This window comes from Euprymna scolopes, chromosome 7, assembly GCF_053919585.1.
Source record: "Euprymna scolopes isolate OS-2025 chromosome 7, ASM5391958v1, whole genome shotgun sequence".
In the NCBI taxonomy this organism is placed as follows: domain Eukaryota; kingdom Metazoa; phylum Mollusca; class Cephalopoda; order Sepiida; family Sepiolidae; genus Euprymna; species Euprymna scolopes.
The window spans coordinates 63723314-63747658 of NC_136488.1; the positions used below are offsets into that span (position 1 = coordinate 63723314).

The 24345-nt window shown below is 31.4% G+C and overlaps 1 protein-coding gene across 1 annotated transcript; it reads right to left on the reverse strand.

Moving 5' to 3' along the window:
• Window positions 1-8305: 8305 nt before the first annotated feature.
• Window positions 8306-22745, reverse strand: LOC145279769 (E3 ubiquitin-protein ligase TRIM13-like). The gene is made up of 2 exons (XM_080131086.1): window positions 21661-22745; window positions 8306-8580 (listed from the first exon to the last, which is right to left on the reverse strand). The coding sequence occupies exon 1, from the start codon at window positions 22632-22634 to the stop codon at window positions 21684-21686; it is 951 nt and encodes a 316-aa protein (XP_079987212.1). The 5' UTR covers window positions 22635-22745; the 3' UTR covers window positions 8306-8580; window positions 21661-21683.
• Between the last annotated feature and the right edge of the window lie 1600 nt (window positions 22746-24345).

Genomic DNA, 24345 nt, shown 5'->3' on the forward strand with positions numbered 1-24345 from the left:
ACTTCTGTAATTACTCAATGTCTTTTCTAGAAAGAATTTTAACTAGAAAGACATATAAATATCTCTCTTTTTCTCTTTTTCATTCTCTTTCTCTTTCTCTCTCTTGCAATGAAGAAGAGGGGAATTGAATTTTAATTCCATTATTTTAAACAGTTGAAGCTTGCCCCTTGTATAGAATGGGCACACAAATATAGCGGTTTTACTGCACGCATAGATTGACAACTAAATATGCTACATTGCTAAACGCAAAATAAATTTTATATTTTTATAAAAATGCATTTATTTGCTATTTTTGTACAAGCGTTCAATTCAGCATCCGGTCCCTACCATTTAATGCCGACGATGGAAATATAGAGTCATTATTTTTTCCAATTCCAATAAAAAATACATGCTAAATGTGCAGATAGTTTCCTAAACGAAAAAAATACATTGTGAGAATCATCTATTGATCTTAGTTTTACTAATAGTGAAAAACCAATAAATATTTATTCTTTTATAATTATTACCAGCAAATAAAAAAAAAAAAATTAAAAGAATCATTTTGGCATCGGAAAATATGCACAAATTTTTCCGATTCTGATACCGCCTCTGATATCCCTAAATTTTCCGATTTTTGATTCTAATTAATCAGCCCAACACTAATAAAACTGCATTTGTTTGCTATTTTTGTACAAGAGTTCAATTTCAGCATGCGGTCCCTGCCTTTTAATGTCGACAATAGAAATGCTGCCTGGAACAATGCAATGAAGACTAAAGAAGCGACCCATGCCAGCTGGTTATAGCCGATGATATCTCAACCTTTTGCTGTTTCCATGTGCGTATCATTTGATATCATGTCTAACACTGGGGAGCTGATTCCCCTCAACCAAATAACACTTCACGACAAACAATGTCATGTTATTTTTCTCTTACATATAAAAGCAGGCAAAGAAAGAAGAATTTCTCCTTTAAAAAAGAATAAATGTCGCATGTGACCATTAAAATTGTTACAGCACTGGGAATTTTGCTTGGCTCACTGTCCTACTACTAGGTTTGACTAGTATTTTCATTTTTATTTTATTTTATCTACTTCACTGACTTTTATTAAAAAAAAAAAAAAAAGAATGAAATATATAAAAAAATATTTTTCCTTGTCATGGTCATCTTTCCATTGCCTCTGATTTATGGTTTATTTTACTTTTAACTTACTGAACATAAACGGCTAAAAGCACTTAACTTATACAAGGAATAGAAGAAAAACAGCTTACAGATAGCTTTGTTTCAGGTGGGAACAGAATCCACCATCGATTTTCACTTAATGGGGAGAAAGCAGTGCTGCACATCTTTGCTGGTGGAAACTTTATTTCTTCATTTTATGTTTCATAGTTGTAATCTCTATCTATCTCTCTCTCTCTCTCTCTCTCTCTCTCTCTCTCTCTCTATATATATATATATATATATATATATATATATATATATATATATATATAATGTAATTCTTGGTTTGTTCGTTATCAATAAAACCATATTTGTACATTACCAATTTATTTGAAATTATCAGACAATCTATCTTTAGAGTCGAGTATGTTATTAAAATAAATTAACATCGCAAATTATAAAAACATTAAATAAAATAAAAATATTTTTTGTAAATGCGGAACTATTCTCATTTTATTTCTGGTAGAAATGAGTAGTTCCAAATATTGCACCACGCGTTGATAACTTTCGAATTGCAATATTTCATTATCTGTTTAATCAATAAGTATAAAAAAACATTCCCTATTTTTTTAATTTACATTCATTTGTTCATCTTAAGGCTTTTCACCCATCAAACATTACATTTTAATTGTTTAGTTTTTTCATGGCATCTAACGATATCTCGATTTCCAAGAATCCATTTTTTTTTTGCTGTTTTTTTTTTGGGAAGGAGCGTCTCACGTTCGTATATAACAAAATATTTTTTTTGTAGATTTCGGTGTGCTAAAAACGAATCTGCAAACCGTTTGTTGCAAAAAATACTTTTCATGATATGAAGAAATTACGTATTTAAAAAGGGGGTGATCACTTTTCCATGTTAATTTAGCTTAACATGAGCATCCAGTTTCTGGCCACCTGAGAGAGGGGGCATTTTCTTTCGTGTTTATTGACTAAAAGGTTTTTTGACAACGCAGTTCGGTATGCGAGTGCATATTTATCAGCCTTCGTTTATCCCCGCGCATAGCATAAACAAAGGCTAGGGCTGTGAAATGGAAAATAGTCCCAGAGTTCAGGGGTTATCAGCCAATAAACACAAAAAATGGCCACAAAGTGGGTGTTCATTCTAAGTTAAATTTACATCGAAAATTGATCACCCACTTTTTTTTTTGGCAATGGAAACGGTCTGCAGATTCGTTTTAAGCACACTGAAATCTACAAAAAATACTTTGTTATATACGAATGTGAGGCGCGCCTTAAAGTAAAATAATACTGGATTTTTTTTTTTAGCAGATCTGCCGTTTAGTTACGAACCAGGTAATCACTTAAAGGGACTCTTAAAAGATGTCACCCGTATCAAGCAAAAGTTTGTTTACATGTTTTACAAACTTTAAATTGGTAAAATATAATAACATACTTATTGAAAATGTGATCATGTGATTAACAAATTAAAAAAATAAACTGCAAGATGAAGTTTTGAAATGGTTACATGTGTTTTATTTTATTCAGCATGACAAACATTGACCAATAAAAATGAAATTTTCAGTACTTATGTAGTATTGGTGCCGTGCTGCTCTATAAGGTTATTATTTGAAAAACCATTCTTAATGAGGAGTTGAGGGTGTTTTCTAACTATTTTGTGCTTCCACCTTACAATTAGATAATAATAATAAAAAAAAACTATAAAAATAGTATGGTTACCATCTGCCATCGTATGCACCCGGGAACAATATCTCTTGTAAAATTAAATCAAATTTTGGTGCTGATGCATTTTTGATATCACACTATTTTGAAATAGTTTCTTTCGGTTAAATTAAAGTTTCACAATATCTTTCTTTCTTTTTTTTTACCTGTTAGGTGTACGCCCAGATTAGTTAAAAAACATCATTCCCATGTTAAGAATGCCTTTCAAAATAATAACATTATTATTTCAGCACAGTAACAAAAAATATATAAGTACCCAAAATTTTATTTTTATTATTAAAACTATAAATTGTTAGGTGAAAGTACAGTTTTTATGCATTTTTGTTTTTGTGCTGAAATAATACCTTTTTTTTATTTTTTGCGTTGGAGAGGGGAAGGTGTTTTGTAACTATTCTGTGCTTTAAACTAACAATTTATTACTATTTTGTACCTGTAAGTTGTAAGCACAGATTAGTTAAAAACATCCTTTCCATGTTAAGAATGCCTTTCAAAATAATAACATTATTATTTCAGCACAGTAACAAAAAATATATAAGTACCCATAATTTTATTTTTATCATTAAAACTATAAATTGTTAGTTTTTTATGCATTTTTGGTATCATGCTGAAATAATATGTTTTTTATTTTTTTCATTGGAGAGAGGAGGGTGTTTTGTAACTATTCTGTGCTTTCAACTAACAATTTATTATTAAAAAATAAGATATCCTAAAATTATAGAAAAAAAAAATTGTGAAAATATACGTCAGTTGATTGTTGGGGTTTTGCTTTTTTTTTACCGTAAATTGTTAGGTTAAAGTTTTTTCCTTTTTTTTTCAGAGTACACTTTTTTTTTTAACAGAAGTTGTTTTTTTGTAAGAAAATATGAATGCTTTTTCTTCATAAAAGAAATTGTTAGGTGAAATGCAGATAAGTTTCTACCAAGAAAACCATTATTTTTTTTTTATCCATTCTTATTATGGGGAGGCGATGGTGTTTGTTAACTATCCTGTGCTTTCAACTAACAATTTATTAAAAAAACAAACAAAAGGTAACTTTTCACATTAGGTCCATCTCAACAATTTTTAACATGGGTAGGTTGGGGGTGTTTATTCCGAAAGCAGTTCTTAACATCGGGAGAATTGTGGTATTCATTCCAAAAGTCATTCTTAATATGGGGAGGTTAGAGGCAGTCTTAATATGGGGATTTTTCCATTACACCAAATCGAGCCACAGCAACGCATGGCAGGGTACTGCTAGTATATGTTATATTTTCATACATAAGTGGTCACTATACCGAATAAAGTAGTATTGTGCCCTATGAGTTTCTTTATTTTCAACACATTGTGGTAGAAATATTTGAGAGGTGAGTAAGGATATTTTTGGCATTTTTTAAATTCTCTTTTAAAATCTTGTGACTTTCAAAAAATTGAATATGTTGTCTAGATGAACTGTATTAAACAGATCTTTTATATCATTAATCTAGGAGTATATTTGTCTGGTTTCTTTGTGATTTTTAGAGGCAATAAGTATGTGTTCAATGGTGAAAGGTGACTAGCATGGTATGCTTGTTGCAGATTATAATTATGCAATGTTTTCATCAATGAGCGATCAATAAACAACAAAATAAATGTCTACATGCACGTGTTTATATGTGCTGGTCTTTTTAGTCTCTTGATCATAGATGTTTTTATAGTCACCGTTTTATGAGTGGCTGCATTATCTAGTGGGTACCAAGTGTCTCACTGTTTAACTAGACTAAAACTTCATGCATGTAAGTCAAGAAAGACATTTGCCGAGTTTCTTCAAGGTTTTATTGGAGAGAAGTGACTTAAGGAGAGAGAGACTAATAACTAATAACTATTTCTTTCTTAACTCACTTAGTTTCCTAACTTGAGAAATGAGAGAAGTAGACAGATGGATAACATTCGCTGAGATTATCTTTACATTATTAGATTGTGTCTCATCCACACAGTTCCCCAGAGAGAATTGACTTGAAAACCTTTTTCCTCTTGCTTGAAAACGTGACATCATATCATATACTCATATTGTTCGACATGTTTTGGCTGAGGAGTTTGATCTGTGGCTTACCTACCCAGTCTGTTTTAACTCACATCACCACTTGCTAGATACAATTGTTTACAGATAGGTTATTGTGACATGTATTACATATAGGGGTTATATTAAAAGAGAGATTCTTTGGAAGAGATGCTTATTAAAAGCACAGTCTTAGAGAGAGTGTTTAAGAGTCTTATTAGAGAGGCTTTTATTTAGAGGGATGTTGAAGGACTCCGAGAGAGAGAGAGATGTTCTTGTAAGAGACTTAGAGAGATTGTTGAAGATTCATATTTATATTAAAACTGTTCATTCTTTAGATGTGTAGAAGAAGAAAGCTCTTAGAATGATGAGATAGTGTTCACTGTTCAGACATTGTGTAGACATGATGTAGATTCACATTGTGGATATGAGAAGTCGAGATGTGTATGAAAAGACATTTTATAGCACAAATATATAATACAATTTAACTTTACTTTTTTGTAAGAATCATAAGACAAGACGACGTTTTTATAAAACATATGATGGTTTATTTCGTCACGACCGGCAGCGTTTCCATCACCAAGAATTCAAGTTTCACATTTTAGTTTCAACGTGACGTCTCGCTTCCTAGATGACTGACTCCCTCTGAGTTTTCTCACTGACTGTCTTCTAACTAAAGTTTTTCTCTATCCCTAGAACTTTCTATTTTTCGTGACGTCATACACATGTTAAAACATGTGCCTTCTTTCACGTGTTCTGGACATACGTGTCCAAAACTGTTCCTATTTCTCAGTAACCTATTTTTCCAATATGTTAAAAACATTATCTTATAAGCTGCATTCTTTCAATTTAAAATTTCATAACAAACTTGTAGTTCACATTCTTTCCTTGAAATATTTATCTATATTCTAAACAAATGTTTGTTTTACATTTTTAAATTCTCACACGTAATCTATTTCTAAACCTAAATTACGAGGTTTGAATTTCGCCTATGCTATTTCATTTTAATTTTAACTAAATTCTCTATTTTTATACTTACATGAAAAGGGGACAGCCCTTATCATGTAACACATGTACTAAAAGTGACTCTTATCAAAATTCACACCAGCTGACTTAACTGCCACCTACATAGAGCCCCTAATATCTAACAGCAGTTTATCAATAAGACAGGTTGGTAGGTTTCGAACTTGGTTTTCGTAATTTGAATTCCATGCTTGCAATGGAAATAATTCAGGATATCTAAAATTTTCCTACTTGAAAATTCTTTTCTCATCAGGGCACATTTTCATCCAGTATTTGACAAAAGATGATCAAAGCTTTTTTCTTCTGTTCTCATCATCTCCATCATCTTAATAAATATTGACTGACCAACAGCAAAAAGAAAAGTGTTAACGCTGTGAATCTTTTTATCTTTTTAAAACTTATATAGCTGTTGGTCACATAGCTGAGAGCATTTGTGGATTGCATGAGCCGATCGCCTCATAGCTAAATCTGGTAACACAGGTCACATGTACTTGGTCGTTTACTGAGTACTTGACCTGCAGACAATGAAATAGACAAGGTAAGTGGAAGCAGTTTTTGCATAAACTGATAAATGCCTTTGCTTTCTTGGAAATCTATATTTTCTGTTCACTCATAAACTGAAGTAAAAAAAGAAAAATATGAGAATGCATTCATGTACTTATGGTGTAGCTTGTTTAATAAAAATAAACTTCTAAGATTTTAAACTGAATAGTTGTATTGCATAAGAGATAACACCCAAATGCCAGAGAAGACTAACAATCGTATGAAAATAAAATAAATAGTAAATGCTGTTAATAAACACATGTTTATTTGTCAGGATAGATAATACAAGGTCAGCTTTTGGTACACTATGATCATCATTCAAAGTTCATTAGCATTTTCTTTAAGCAGATAATAAACATAAGTTTGATTTTTGATATCAATATGACAAGTAGGTCTACATGGTTGCTGTAGCATGATTTTTGTTCGTTGATCTGCATATTAAAAACCGGACATGCAAATTGTGGTCAAAAATGATATTATTAGAGTTAAAGGGCGATAATCCTGTTTGCCTTAAAATCATCCATTTGTGGTTGTGTGTTCGCTTACGTGGAGAACTCGGTTCCCATAATACTCCCCCTAGTTAGCTGGAAGTTAGAGGAAAGAAAAGAAAATGACTGAGGAAGCAGATACTGGTTTTCAAAAAATAGCTTTAATTTGAACGAACCAGACATGTAATTTATGAGTGTGATAGGAAGGTATGCGAAAGGAAAATTGACCTTCCAGGGTCACAAGGTCAAGTTTTGCTTCAATCATGATGAAAACCGGAAAAAAAAATAAAATTCCGAAAAATACAGTTCGTAAAAAAAAAGATGTTGTGAAGAGAAGAAAATGTGTCTATCGGTTACAAATCTGTAGAGAGACCTCTGATAATTTGAAGAAGGTGTTTGAGCGTCGATAGGTCACCAATCTTGTAAAGGACTTTTAAAAATCATACAAGTTCATAGAAAGATATGTATGAGTTGCGTGAGTCTTTGATGAGAGGTTGAACATCAGTTTGGCCGTCGCCGAAACCAAGGAGTATTTGTCGTCATGTCTGCATTGTTTCAAGGTCCAGCAAAAAGAGGATGAATGATAGAAACAGGAAATGAAGGTAGGCTGTATCGCCTCCTTGTGGCCAAGAATGATATTATCAGAGTTAAAGGGCAATCACTGTGTTTGTCCTAAAATTATCCGTTTGTGTTTTCGTGTTTACTTTCATGGAGAACTCAATTCCCAAAAGTTTGCTTTTTGATATCACATGGTTGCTGTAGCATGATTTTTGTATGTTGATTTGCATATTTATCAATTATTATATCATATTTCATCAATTATTGGAGCATTTTTACCAGAGCCCTGTTAGCCGGGTAGTTTTGACACTACCACGTTGCCACCGCCCCTACCACGGTGAGGAAGGGTTGGACTTTAGGGGGGAGAGGACGGTAATATTTCATCAATTATTATATAATATTACCAATTATTATATCATATTATCAATTATTATATCATATTATCAATTATTATATCATATTTCATCAATTATTATATCATATTATCAATTATTATATCATATTATCAATTATTATATCATATTTCATCAATTATTATATCATATTTCATCAATTATTATATCATATTATCAATTATTATATCATATTATCAATTATTATATCATATTATCAATTATTATATCATATTTCATCAATTATTATATCATATTTCATCAATTATTATATCATATTATCAATTATTATATCATATTATCAATTATTATATCATATTTCATCAATTATTATATCATATTTCATCAATTATTATATCATATTATCAATTATTATATCATATTATCAATTATTATATCATATTATCAATTATTATATCATATTATCAATTATTATATCATATTTCATCAATTATTGGAGCATTTTTACCAGAGCACTGTTAGCTGGGTAGTTTTAACACTACCACGTTGCCACCGCCCCTACCACAATGAGGAAGGGTTGGACTTTAGGGGGGAGAGGAGGGTATAATAGGGAGATGTGCAAAGACTGGTTAAATCTTGTTTATTTCTGACACATCTGCCGAAGAAAAGTCACCATCTGGATTTTCTTATTATTGGTGCTCAGGTGTAATGACATCATGACAAGCTGATAAAAAGAAAAGAAGAAGAAACAGATGTAAGTTTGAATTAAAAAAATGATAATTTATAGTTTAAAAAACATTGAAATGAAAAGATATGCAAGCAAGAATTCAACTTGAATATGGCAATTGAAATAATTTACGATACAGTCTATCGTAATTTTGTTTTTTTTACATATGTTATGAGGGAGTATTTCTATAAAATAATAATAAAAAAATCAATAAAACAGTTTAAAATGTGTGCAGATTAAAATGATCAAATCTCAAAAGTTTTTAATTCACAAGATAGTTTAAAGGCCAGAGTATAGTAATAGAAAGTTTAGAAGTATCTAGAAAGCCCCAGAGGGTTCTGCAATAATCTAAAATGGGTTAAGATGCCATATAAATAAAAGTGGAGAGATCGGTTATCAGCTTGTACCCATTAAGATAACTCTGGTATCTGATTCATGGATAAGTCCAGCCGAAAGAATTCAAAATACAAAAAGAAAAATACATCCCTTCAACCCACGGAAAGTTGCAGAAAATGCCCTCTGGACTAGTGGTAAATACAATTTTGAAATATTTTCATTGACCAAACTTTTAAAAGAAAAACAAGAACTTTTATAGTCATTGAATTTCGTTGTTAATAGAGTGAATAACCACTCAAAGACTGGCTTGTTAGCAGTTCTTAATTTTGACTACCTCCCTTACCCTCATAACCCTCCACTTCCTTGTCCTAGTTTTCGATCTCGAGTTTAAACAAGCCATCTTTTCATTTGTATTTGATAGTAGTAATCCAAAATAAATGCATCTTTGTTAATTTTTTTCATTTGTTTTGTTATTGTTGTAAATATTTGTGAATAACCTTATTTGTTTATTTTGTTATTGTTGAAAATAAAGGAAAATATAATTTTCCTAAAACCATATTTCATATCGTCCATATTTTTTAATTGTTACACCTTTGAACGTAACACATAGCATAAAATTTTACATAAATTGATCTACAATATATTGAATATTTTACACATATGTATTATTTGGATTCATTGGACTACTGTTCTCATCTTGAGTGTCATTTTCACACCGTTTCAGTCGATGTACTTATGACACATATGTTAGAGTACAACTGTAAAAGTGATATTCTTCTGGGCGACCAAAAAATACAATTGCAAATTACTTAGGATCTCTATCCAGTCATGGCTAACGGAACAGGAGCATGTTACCAACGTGAAGCAAATAAAGGGTTCCATTTAAAATTCCGTCCAAATTCCTGAGTTTGACAGAAACATTCCCAAGTTCGATAAAATACACCTGAAGAAAGTCAAAGGTTACATCGACTGAAATGTTGTGAGAATGACACTCAAGATGAAAACGATAGTCCGATGAATCCAAATAATACGAATAACCTCATCTCCAAAATTCAGAAACATAATTTTACACATAATTAAAATAACAAATAACAACAATAGTAATAATCTAATTAAAAATCACATAATTCTTACATAGTAAGGTCAAGAATAACTCAAAATTTATAAAGAACATTATGTATCTGTTTGTAGCCCAAACTATTGTAATCAAAGCGATTGTACTTTGTATTAAGTAATATAGGGAGTGAGTAGTGTAGTATATAGTTTAAAATAGTATTGAGGTGGAGGGACTACACCTTCACACCTAAAAATAATATCCATTAATCTTGATATATTTCTGTTTTGAAAGGGTGTGTAGTCTTTGTTCTGTTGTTACGATATCATCCTCCTAGGCATTAACTCCCCACTTTGTGAATAGGGAGTGGGATAGTATCTGATTGTTTTTCATGATACTAATCTCACAGGCATATTACATGTTTGCTTTTATTTCTTTAAATGAGAAGGACATTTAGAATTCAAAAAGATATTGTTTTAAAAATTATTAGAAAAAATTTTTTTTATTAATATAAAATTGGATAAGGTAATACAAGAAAAGGTTCTTATTTAATATTCGACTTGATAAAAAATTACAGAAAATACAAACAAATCTTCACGATGTATGTACCCGTCACAGAACGAAGATATCATATTCCGAAAGTCACATAAATTGATCAAGTATTTTTTTTTTAACTAAGAAAATCAAATATTATGACAAGAGAGCCATGGGCCGATATGTTTTTTTAGAATGTGCTAAAATTCAAGGGCAGACAACTCAATTCGAGCTATCAAGATCAAAATCAGTCTTGTAATTGCTACAATTTACCTTTTAGGTCGCTAAAAATTGTAAAAAATGGTTTTCTTTTATCTAAAAAAAAATAGATCAATTTAAGTGATTTTTTGGAATATGACATCATTTCGTGATGAGTATGTACATCAAAAGGATTTTTCTACATTTTTGTTTTTTAATTAAGTGTAATTCTAAATAAGCACCTAATAAAGATTACTCATTTTTGTTCAATAAAATTAAAAAATTAAACAAGGCACTATATAAATTATGATATAAGAAGGGTGATGTCACGACTATAGAGACTGTGCTCTACCACAACCATAAGGCCATGGCTCTGAACAGTTACCTTTGTACTTTTTATGTAGGTCACAGCTGCACCCTTTATAAAAATTATGGTAATGTTGCTAAATAGGGTTTGTGTGTGATATGAGAAAAATAAGGCATTCAAAATGTTTCTTATCTTAAACATTATTACATGAGGAGTTGTGAAGGGGTCTTAGTCGTGGGTCACCAAATGTGACCTTTCCGGGTCACCGGCAACCAGTGGTAAACCCTCAGCGATCCCTAAATAGGGATCCCTTGCCACATACGTGTCGTGATCATCTTCCCAGAGAATTCTCCATAAGTCTTTCGGCACAACAGGATCTCGTTGATCAGGTTGGTCAGTGTCAATTTCACCTTTGGGTCGATATGCTGCGTCACGCTGGAAGTGATTTTAATGCACGCAAAAGAAAGACAAACTCAGATATCTCTATTCTACTGAGTTAATTCAAGTTAAATTTACAAAATATCATATAAACTTATATACAATTGTTCAGTTGTTGATCTCTCACAAAACACTCTACTGAGTCTCAATTAGATTTAGTACTCTCCGCTTTTGCGGTAGCAACAGACAGGTGGAAAGGGGTGTGTGTGGCGACGGCTCTTTGATTAGGATCAGATTCGCTCAAAACTCAGTTTCAACTAACTGATTTTGGCGTGGGTATTTGCTGATATACAAAGGTATCAGGGTAAGGTAGGTTGTTCTCTAGACCAATCGCCAATCAGTATATCATTTCAGGTGAAATTCCCGATTCTCTACGTGTGTGCTGGTGATTCTGTGAATACTCGCAGCTTCGGTTCCCACGATCAGAGAGGTTAACCTCGTGACCCTTCATCTGGCCTCAGAAATTAAATCATATTCGTTATGTTCTCAAAACGACATCAAATTGACACTTTCCCGCCAACAATAAAATGTATATGTCGGTTTCACAAAAAATAATAAAATTCATAACTTAACTCTTCCTTCCAGCAAGATCAGCCACCGCTACCTGAACCTGCAATAATGCTTAACAATTAATACAAGCATAGTTAGTTGCCCAGCATTCTTCAATGTTTCGGGAGTCTTAATCTCCCCCCAATGGGGAGCCCTACTTCTGCCGACGGCGATCACACCACAAGCCATTTCATGTAAAACGTTAATTTATTTAATCCATCAAAACTTGAGAAATGCACGATTAAAATCTGTAAACATTCAATGAATAAAAAATCAACATGGTTGTCCAGTTGCCATTTTAAAGATCAAGAAACAGCCTTAACCTTGCGATCAAAACCCAACATCGAGTCAAAACGGAACGAATCGATGGGACTTATTTATCACCCACAAACCTTATTTAGTGACATTACCAAAATGATGAAAACTCTATCGTTAGTCAAATGAAAGGCATAATTTAACTACTTTAAAATTCTAAAAAGAGCCAGCTTAAATGTAGAAATAAAATTTTAAATCTATGTAATGCAAATTTGTAGGGTTTGTATTACTGTACACATAGATTCGAAAAAGTTGTCAAAAAACAAATATAGAACAAATAAATGTTATCAAAGGCAAGATAAGTTACTTTTCTACCTAACTGGATATATTTTTTGTGTTTTTATTCAGTGTAACATGTTTATTCAGCTCGAAAAACATGCAGTGTTTACCGATGTATTGGAAAATTCAAAATGGCAGCCGACTCTCTCTCGGAGAGGGTACGTTTGGGAAAAGGTATTATAAATAATAAACTAAACAAAATACTGTTAGAAAACAACCGAATATATGTCAACTTATGTCACGGTAACATATATTGAGCGAATTTCTAACAGTATTTTGTCTAGTTTATTATTTATAATACCTTTTCCCAAACGTACCCTCTCCGAGAGAGAGAGAGTCGGCTGCCATTTTGAATTTTCCAATACATCGGTAAACACTGCATGTTTTTCGAGCTTAATAAACATGTTACACTGAATAAAAACACAAAAAATATATCCAGTTAGGTAGAAAAGTAACTTATCTTGCCTTTGATAACATTTATTTGTTCTATATTTGTTTTTTGACAACTTTTTCGAATCTATGTGTACAGTAATACAAACCCAATTTGTAATATGTTGACAATCACCCAATATAGTTAATAGACCAGAACTTGAGGGTGTGTGTGTGTGTGTATATATATATATATATATATATATATATATATATATATATATATATATATATATATATATATATATATATATATATATATATATATATATATATATATCCGGTGCGGTGCGGGCAAAAATAGATCCAGAAAACTAATATTCATCTTTTAAAGGATTTTTACAATAAATTTATTTAACTTCAAAATTTAGCTGAATTGAGTAGCTCGCCGTGAAACCATTTTCATAACTTTTTTTTTTTTTTTCACGTGTACAAATATTTTTTTCTCTTTAGGAAATCAATGGCGAGCTACTTAATTCAGCTAAATTTTGAAGTTAAACAAATGCATTGTAAAAATCCTTTAAAAGATAAATATTATTTTTCTGGGTCTATTACAAATATGATTAGTAAAGTAAAGTCCTAAGATATTGGATTAAATAATTAAAAAAAAAACACCTTGTTTCTGAAAAAAAAAACAAAAAAAAAAAAACGTAATTAGCCCTCAAAAAGGAAGTAATTTATCATTCGCCAAAACGCAACAAACTAAAAAAAAAAAAAATGTAAACACGATTATAAGAAGGCCCAGAATTTCAGCCAATCAAAACGCTGTTTCAAAATGAAGTCATGATAGTAAAAGGAGATAGGACGTCAGATTTCGTTCTTATTTACTACTGAAAATTATAACTTTAGTAAAGGTATTTTTTTGTTTAAACAAAATAATACATTTCAACTCATATAAATAAAAATAATGGGTTCATTACATTCCGCGATCATTATTTGATAAATACTGAAAAATTCATTAAAACTGGGTTATTTCCTGATTTTTGGTGAATTTTTAAGTAAAGGGAGGGCTCAAAATGTTTATACATTTTGAGCATCGACATTAATTTTGCCCATACCTAATATATATATATATATATATATATATATATATATATATATATATATATATATATATATATATATATATATATATATATATATATATATATATATATATATATATATATATATATATATATATATATATATATATATATATATATGTATATATAGTGTGTGTGTATTATATATATATATATATATATATATATATGTATATATATAGTGTGTGTTTTATATATATATATATATATATATATATATATATATATATATATATATATATATATATATATATATATATATATATATATATATATATATATATATATATATATATATATATATATATATATATATATATATATATATATATATATATATATATATATATATATATATATATATATATATTACAAATTTGCATTACATGTTGACAATCATGCAACAGACCAGAAATTGAGGGTGTGTGTAAGTGTGTGTGTGTATATAATTTTTGAATAAATTGGTTTCCTAGATGTAAATCCAATGAAACCCCCGTGATTATTAAAGAGTGGTCAATGTATAATGCGTGTATAATAAACAGACTCTCTGTGTGTGTGTGTGTGTGTGTGTGTGTGTGCGCACAAATAACTCTTACTAGAAACAATAAAATTTAATTTTCTACCGACTTGCATAGTTTTAAAGTTCTGAAAATTTTATGTTTTTTTTTTTTAAATTTTATTTCAATATAAGATTTCGTCAAAACCATCTTTCATATCGAGTGATTTTTAAAAGTAGCGTCCGATTTGGTGCCCGATAAAAATGGCACATGAGATATTAAAAAATAATTTTCTGATGTTTTCACTACGTAAATTCATTTTGAGTATTCTTACAAATATTCTTCTATAAAAATTATATTCTTGACAGTATTCTACAAGTAAAAGAAGTCAACTCGGTTTCGTTAAAAAAAAAGGGGGGGGTCGCTTTTGAATACTCGGCTTTTTTAGTGGGGGTGATTCAAATCTGCCTTTTTTTCTCGCTTTCATTTATAATTTAATGTTGGGGAGGACACGGGCGAGGGGAATGACGGTCACCAAAAAAACAAAAAACAAAATCAAAACAAAAAGAACGACAAATAAAGGTAGTCTTGCATAATTTGACCCGAATTCTCGTGATTTCCCGTCAAGCCCGGATCGGGCGAGACCGGTAATCATCGGTGTCAGCCGAGCGTTGTTCAAATGTTGAAACGTTAATTCGACTTTAAAAAGTATTTTTTTTTTTTTTTTTATAAATATTTTTAGTAATTTTGTAATTTATGATTAGTTATTTTTAATGATATATTTATTTTGAAATTTTTTTGTACTTCAATTTCTGGGAGTTTGCAGAGCCAATGAAAAAGCGATATGCAAATGAAAGCAGACGACATTCGAATTCGAAGAAATCGACCGACCCCCCCCCCCCCCCAAAAAAAAAGCTGACAAACAACAATATTTTCAGACTGGGCAACAGGGAAAAAAAAAAAAAAAAAAAAAAAAAAAAAAAATGACAGGCAAGGAAATAAATCTGTGCATACTAGAAAAACAAATAGGAACACATGCAGGCAATCTCATATTGTCAGGAAAAGAAATTGCTTTCCCAAAGAATGAGGCGCACGCACCAGCACCATTGAAACACAAATAATAATAATAAAAAAAAAGATCGTGCGTAAAGGATGACATATTTATTTGAATTTATGTGGAGACAAAAATTTGGAAACGATCCTTTTGTCTCCATCATAAATCACATTTCCGAAAGCTACTTGGTTTGGGGGGGGGGGGCTTCCTTCCATTTCCTCTACCCCACCACCCCCCTCTTTGCTGTCGATATGGCCGATCAACAGTCGACCGAAGTAAAAGATTCCTAAGGAAATATCCTCATCTCAAGAAAGTTCTTTCGCCGGCAATTAAAAACTGTAAAAAAAACAAAAGAAAAACAAAAAAATGCACTTACACCTAACATTTATACTGGTAAACACTAAATAACCTTTTCTTGAAGATAACAATATTTAAATAACTTGCTGTTGATAAATATTTTGCAAAAAAAAAAAAAAAAAATACTAAAATAAATTAAATAAACATATTTGCTTTTTTTTTCAAGGTAGTTTTTTTTGTCATTTTTTGATAAGTTGCATTTGTTTTTTTGTTGTTTTTTTTCGGTCTGTTTTGCTTTTTTCCTTAGTCTGCGTCTGTTACGTCGCTCGGCTGTCATTACATTTTTGAATTACATTTTTCGAGGAGTTATAAGCTTGAAAGATGGGGTGGAATTATTCACTATTTTCACGAAATGTCTGATACACCTATGACGCTCGGCTGTCACCGATGATTGCCGGTCTCGCCCGATCCGGGCTTGACAGGAAATCACGAGAATTCGGGTTAAAGTATGCAAGAGTACCCAAAATAAAAAGTCCTCCATCATGACCACCCGCCTCCTCCTCTTCTTCGAAAAAAAAAAAAAAAAAGAAAGAAAAAATTAAACCGGGTTGACTTGTTTTCAAAAACGGGGCCGGGTTGACTTTATTATTTTTTTTTTTTTTACTTATAAACAACAATATTCACAATGGCGATCAGTGAATTTATAGCACAAAAACATTGGAAAATGAAGGTCTTAATATCATAAGAACGACTTGCTAGCAACAATTTTATATACGACTAGCAATCGGTGCCCGGCGTTGCCCAGGTGTTTTGAAGTGTATGCTGAGGAAAAAAAAACGGTCAATTTTTTTAAACTTTGACCCCTATTATGACCTCTTAACATTTATTGTTTAGGGATCAAGTAAAGTTAATAAGTTAGATCCATGTCCAAGGAATCTATATATAAAATATCACGTGTTCAGACCTTAAATTGTAGGAGAAGTTTGGTAGAGTTCTCAAAGGTCTAATTGTTGAATATTGACCACTTAATCGCCAAATTTCTGTCGAAAACCTATCACATCGATTTTCCCAAATCTCAGTACCCTGTATATCAAATTTCGAATCTGTAGGCTTTAAATTGACAGAGTTTTAGCGTAGGGAAATGCACACAGACGCACAGACACACACAGACACACACAGACACTATCACTTATACATATATATATAAACATAAACATCATATATATAAGGATAATAGTACGCCATATATATAACAAAAGACCATTATTTACTGAAGTGAAAGGAAAACCCGGGGGATTTTACCCAGAAATAAATCTTTATTTTTTTGTGTGTAATGATAGTCTGGTACTTATACAGTTTAGTGACGACTTTAAAAAATGGAAATATTGAAAAAAAAATTTTTATTGTACGTAACTGTTATAGACTGAAGTTCTCCGAAAAAAAAATTCACTTCATTTGATCAAGTAGTTATTTTTTTACAGCGAAAAACAATGATTTATCACGGCTACGTCAACGTGGCCATTTTGGAAATGTTATTGCAGGCCCAGGAATTCCCCAAGGGCAGGTAACTGCCGTACATAGCAGAATACCTCCATTTTAGGCCAATCTAGCCCTTTCCCCCCCCCCCACCAGAATGAGATTTTTTTTTTTTTTTTGCGAAGACAGATGCCATTTTTGGGGTGTTTTTTTTTTTTTTTAATTTGTAACAGAAGTAAATAAACGAAGTTTCGAAGTTATCCATGCGTGTCCAACTGAGCATGTTTCGAAAATAATCTTGTATAAAAATTCTTCAATTCTTTGCATTCTTCAATTTCTTTGCATATTCAATAGTATTCTTATTTAAAAAAAAAAACGCAAAAAAATTGCAGATCTAAAAAAAAAAAAGGAAAAAAACGTAAAAAAATTGCAGATGTGTTGTGCCGCCGCATCTCAATATGGCGAGAAAAAAAAAGGCTAGATTGCAAAATTTGGCCTAAAATGGAGGTATTCTGCTAGGTACATTTCCAAAATGGCCACGTTGACGTCGTCGTGATAAATAATTGTTTTTCGCTGTAAGAACAAAACTACTTGATCAAATGAAGTGAAAGTTTTTTTTGGAGAACTTCAGTCTATAACAGTTACGTACAATAAAATTTTTTTTCAATATTTCCATTTTTTAATGTCGTCACTAAACTGTACCCCTTTTTTCTATTTATTTAAAAAGAAAATACAACTTTATACAAATTCCCTATTAGTTTTTTTTTTTCGGTTCTCTTATACGATGATCATCTTTATTTAACTATTACGTGTAATTATATTCATACAGATATTCTATATGATTTATATTTGCGTAATATTTGCGTAGAAATGAAGAAAATCAAATTTACTGTGTATTTATCGTGTTGCCATAACAACGTGACGTAGCCAAGGACGGTAGTGGACGTGAGTGTGTGTGCGTGTGTGTGCGTGTTTTCGTGCTGTATTGTTTCGTATCTTATCAACTTCTTCGAATCTATGTGTACAGTAATACAAACCCGTTTTTCGAGCTGAATAAATGTGTTACATTGAATAAAAACACAAAAAATATATCCAGTTTGGTAGAAAAGTAACTTATCTTGCCTTTGATAACATTTATTTGTTATATATTTGTTTTTTGACAACTTTTTCGAATCTATGTGTACAGTAATACAAACCCGAAATGAAAAGACCACGAGGGAACGCGCGTTTTACATAAAAATAAGTATTTGTAAATTTTATCTTTCTAGCTTTAAAAAAAGTTTAAAAATTTTATCAGCTGGCATAATTTATTTTTAAATATTGAAAAATTACAGGAAAAGTAATTTTTGCTAGATTTTCAAAACATTGTTTTCGTGTTGTGTACGTATCTGCGGCTAGCACCAGAATGGCGGCCATGGATGTCGTAGGTTGGATTGTAAGATTGTGTAAGATTCGTATTTTTTTAATTTGTAAATAACAAGTTAGAAAAAAATTAAACCCTTCCAAGATGGACAATAAATAAAGCCATAATATTTTATGGTAAAGTTAAGAACCTACGAACCATAGTTTTTTAGGAGATGTGATTATTGGATTAACCAATATGAAATCGTCTGTGGCACACACATCTCTGTTTTTATAGATATACTAGCAATCGGTGCCCGGCGTTGCCCAGGTGTTTTGAGGTTAATGCTGAGAAAAAAAACGGTCAGTTTTTTAAAACTTTGACCCCTATTATGACCTCTTAACATTTATTGTTTAGGGATCAAGTAAATTTAATAAGTTAGATCCATGTCCAAGGAATCTATATCTAAAATATCACGTGTTTACTGTTTAGACCCAAAATTGTAGGAGGAGTTTGGTAGAGTTCTCAAAGGTCAAATCGTTGAATATTGACCACTTAATCGCCAAATTTCTGTCGAAAACCTATCACATCGATTTTCCCAAATCTCAGTACCCTGTATATCAAATTTCGAATCTCTAGGCTTAAAATTGACAGAGTTTTAGCGTAGGGAAATGCACACAGACACACACAGACACTTATATATATATATATATATATATATATATATATATATATATATATATATATATATATAAGCATGTGTGTGGCATCCGTCAGTCAAAACGACTATGGATCAGCAGCGCCGTATTAAGATGTTGTTATAAACATAAACATCATATATATAAGGATAATAGTACGCCATATATATAACAAAAGACCATTATTTACTCAAGTGAAAGGAAAACCCGGGGGAACTTTACCCAAAAATAAATCCATATTTTTTTTTGTGTGTAATGATAGTCTTATAAGCGAGTAATTAATAATTCAGCCATCTTGATTCTTAACCAAACAGAAAGTTCAAGTAGGGGGAGTTCCCTTTTTTTTGATAGCGAGGCCAAATTTCGCGAATTTGGCCTTTTTTTAAAAGCAGTTTGGCCTTCAAAATTTCTGTTTGGCCTTTTTCTTCACCGATGAAATCTGGAGACGCAACGGGAATTTTCGGCAAAAAAATGTTGTTACTATGCACATCTATGTAATGAAATACAATTTGTGGCAAAATTTCAGGAAAAACTAATGGATGGTTATCTCGCAATAGTCCGGACAATTCGCTAAATTATATCGTCAAAACCTTAAATCTCGAATTTTTGTGCATTTTTTTTTGGGGGGGGGGGCTAATTTGGCATAATAGTGTCCATCATTTAATAGTATTATCTTGAAAAAATAAAAAAATAAGGAAAATTACCAAAAAAAAACAAACAAGAACAACAAAAGTGTGCCGTATTTTTAAAAGTTTTATTGCGTTGTTTTTATTTGCTTTTTTTATTTCATCGGTGAAGAAAATGGCCAAACAGAAATTTTGAAGGCCAAACTGCTTTAAAAAAAGGCCAAATTCACGAAATTTGGCCTCGCTATAAAAAAAAAAGGGAAATCCCCCTACTTGAACTTTCTGTTTAATTTCGCTTGTAGCGTTGATTTTTTTTCTTTTTTCGCTATAAAAAAATAACTACTTGATGAAATTACGTCATTTTTTCTGTAGGAAAACTTTATCCCATGACGAGTACGTACAATATATATTTTTTAAAAATATTTCCATTTTTTAATGTCAATGGAAAACTGCACAAGTACCCAAACCCGAAATGTAAAGACCACGAGTGGACGCGCGTTTTTTTTATTTTTTTTTTTAGTTTAGTTTCATAATGGCGGCCGTGATGTCGGAGGTTCGATTGTTAGATTGTAAGTTAGTTTCGTATTTTTGTAATTTGTAAATCGCAAGTTAGGAAAAAATTAAACCCTTCCAAGATGGACAATAAATAAAGCCATAATATTTTATGGTAAAGTTAAGAGCCTACGAACCACAGTTTTTTAGGAGATGTGATTATTGGATTAACCAATCAGAAATCGTCTGTGGCACACACATCTCTGTTTTTATAGATATATATAGAAAGAATATAGAATAGATATAGAAGATAGATATAGATATATAGATAGATAGATATAGATAGAAGATAGATATAGATATAGATAGATATAGATATAGATAGAAGATATAGATATCAGTTCCAAACAGACCTGAATACCCCTAAAAATTAACTTTTGAATTATAAGTCCTGATTTGGTCTGCCAGGTCACAAATACCGCTAAATCGAAACAAATGACCACCGAATTTGATCAGATGGTTTCTCATTTATTATTTAGGCTATGAATAACAATATAAACTAACAAAAAGCAACATAATCTGGTGCTTGGTGAAATAGAATCGACATGCCGATTTTTTGTTTTGTTTTTGAAATATGTCGTTTTAAACAAAAACGTACTTAATTGTCATGTCGAAAATAGTAATATATACTCAAATTACGAAAATCCATCGCATAGAACAACTGCTATTGTATTTTTAATAACAAAAGAAAAAGTCTATCGTTGTAGGATACAAATGTTGAAAGCCATTACGATGTAATCTAAAATATGCGTTCCGAATTATGTCCACTATGTGTGAATCTTTATTGTCTACTTTATAACATCTAAGAAAAATGCAATCTTACCGAGTTACGATGTTGACTTTTCAATTTTATATGCAAAATAATACTGTGTTTTAGATGGAAACACTTCCGCATTTAGTAATATATAACAAAAACAATAACATTAAACTCATTTTGTTGCCTAAACAGAAATTTTCTTCTGTGACTATGACCAAATCAGTAAATTACAAGATTATAAAATATAAACTTACGATTTTGCTATCAAAGGCCAGTTTTAGGCCGAAATAGCAGATACTGCTTTCTCGAATGCCTGGAATGACAGCTCCAAATACTTAGTTGTTTCTGCAATTTTAGCACCCTTATTCTTGTAATGAGCCAGAGATTCTTCAATATCATGGTCGATAAGTGATTGTTTTTTCAAATATTCGAGATCGTCTGTGATTTTTTGACTTTCCAAATAATGAATCATTCTTTTCGGCATGTATTGGATCTCACTCATAGTTTCATCAAGGGTCGTTAAGTGCTTGCTGTAGTTCTTCATGCTATTTTCATCCATCGAAAACAGGACCCTTTTTTGAAAGTCTTCGTGTTGCCATCGTTGACCAAGTTTTGACAAGTCGATCAGAATGTCGTGCGCCTTCCTTTGAAGGTCATCCATGTTGTTAATTACGCCTTCCATTTTTTCACGCATCTCTTTAGATGCACGGATAAAAGGTTGGGCAGCGTCGGCATTATTCGCAATGCAAACCGCATGTTTAGAAAGGTAATTCTGAGCGTTGGAAAACGTACTACAGTTCCAACAAAAGAACAAACCTTCGGTCACCGGATTTTCAGATAAATTTTGCTGATCTTCAGACACCTGTTGGTCAACTTGATTATTTTTCTTAGAACAGGCATAACACAATCTCACGCGACGCTTTAAACAAACAACAAAAGCGTCGACGTAAAGGTCACTTTTCATGCAATCGGTACAATACAATGGACATGGATTTTCCTCTTTTGTTTCCGTGTTGATGATAGGGAAACCCTTCGCCCAGCGATCTAAAGGTAAATGCTTGTCAACCGGCGCAGTGGCGGCTCGACACAAGGGACATAAAAATGAATTTTTCTGAACAGCATTTACCAATTTCTGTATGCATTCAGTACAAAAATAATGATGACATGGAAGTTTCCTTGGTTTTCTAAAAAATCCCAGACAAATCGAACATTTTTCATGAGAGTCCATTTTAATAGGACTGGATTTTTTTTTTTTTTTTTTCTGATTGACTGAATTGAACTTGTCTGTTAACAAATGTTAACGCTACTGTTCAAGTCAAACGCAGTAGTTGAAATGAAAAGCAAACTAGAAACTGTGAGAAATTATAGCAGTAGCAGCGGAGTTATCATTGGTTAATAATTTGTCACGTCACTCGGAAGCAACCTGTATAACTACCCCACTAAATATACACTGAAAAACACTTTCGTTTTCTTAGACTAGAAACATCTAGAAGGCGCCGGGAATAAAAAAAAAATGGGCGGAGTTGTACAACTCCGCCCATTTTTTTTTTTTTATTCTCTTTCTTTATTTTAATGTACAACCATCACCCCCTCCCCATGTGTAATTTAAATACTGATAGGTTTTTTGAAATTTTTTCACTGAATTATTATTGATTGGACACTAATTAACCAGATTATATATAAAAAAAATCATTTCGACATTTGAAAGGGGTGCTCACATTTAGTTACAACGTTCTGGTAAATCGGTCACCCATTTTTTGTTGTTGTTGTTGTTGTTGTTGTTGTTTTCTAAATACGGAAGTGTCTTCGGGAGATATGAAATGGTCCCATGTTGACGAAGCAATGTATCGAGAGGCGTACGATATGAAAATTGACAACGGGATGGAAAATTATGAAACATTTCTCCAGCATATTAGTGAAATTTATAATACTTTAAAAAATTGGCAGATTTGCCGCTTTGTTGTACAAATATCCTCAAACCAGGTAATCACTAAAAGGGACACTTAAAGGTCGACACCGGTATCTTAGCAGATGCTTTTTTTAAATTTTTTTTTTATTTACATATTTCACAAACTTTAAATGGGTAAAATATAATAACATAATTATTGTCAATAATTTATTGAAAATGTGATTTAGGTGTATTAAAAATGAAGATCAGAACTTTAATAATTCAACTTACTATTTTTCGAAGCTTATAACTACTTGAAAAATGTAATTCAAACCCTAATTTCTTTTTCAATTAAAGGAGCAAAGAACAAATTAAAAAAAAATAACAGGTTCAATAGCAAATTATGCAATATTTGTTTTTTAAAGCGGTTTTTTTTTTATAAAAATATAAAGAAAATCAACATATTTTGACTTGCTTATAAATATATGTATATATATATATATATATATATATATATATATATATATATATATATATATATGCCAAAAAAATCACTTACTTAAAATATACTATTAAATAGGTAGTTCCTGTCCATCCTTAATTCTTAAGAATGTATCCATATTGATATTTTAAATTCCATGTATTTTTTAAATAAAAGGATTTTTTAAAGCGAGGGTCGTAGAAAATCACATTTTTGCAACGTGTTTTGCGCGAAGCTGCTCCTGCTAAAATGTGTTGCGGACCAGGATATAAATACCCTAAACTCGCTACAAGAAAAAATAATGAAACGAATTGAATGAAGGAAACAAGGAACTCAAATGCTGGAATAAAATAAACATGTCATTCATTTTCTGTTGAGAAATGAAAGTCTTCGGTGTACACGTGTTCATTTCGCCATTGAAGGAAAGGGGAATGCAATAGAGAAACGCGAAGTGGCAAGCCGGCCTGTAGAAAGAGAGGGTTAAGCTCAGTAGAGAGTCGCGCATATGTCTGTTTTGATGGACCAAAGCCGAAGGGGAGATAGAGTGAGAAAGTCAATCCAGTTCATGGA

Excerpts from the sequence above, each read along its gene's own strand:
- LOC145279769 (XM_080131086.1), bottom strand. The coding sequence starts at position 22,634 with ATGGACTCTCATGAAAAATGTTCGATTTGTCTGGGATTTTTTAGAAAA.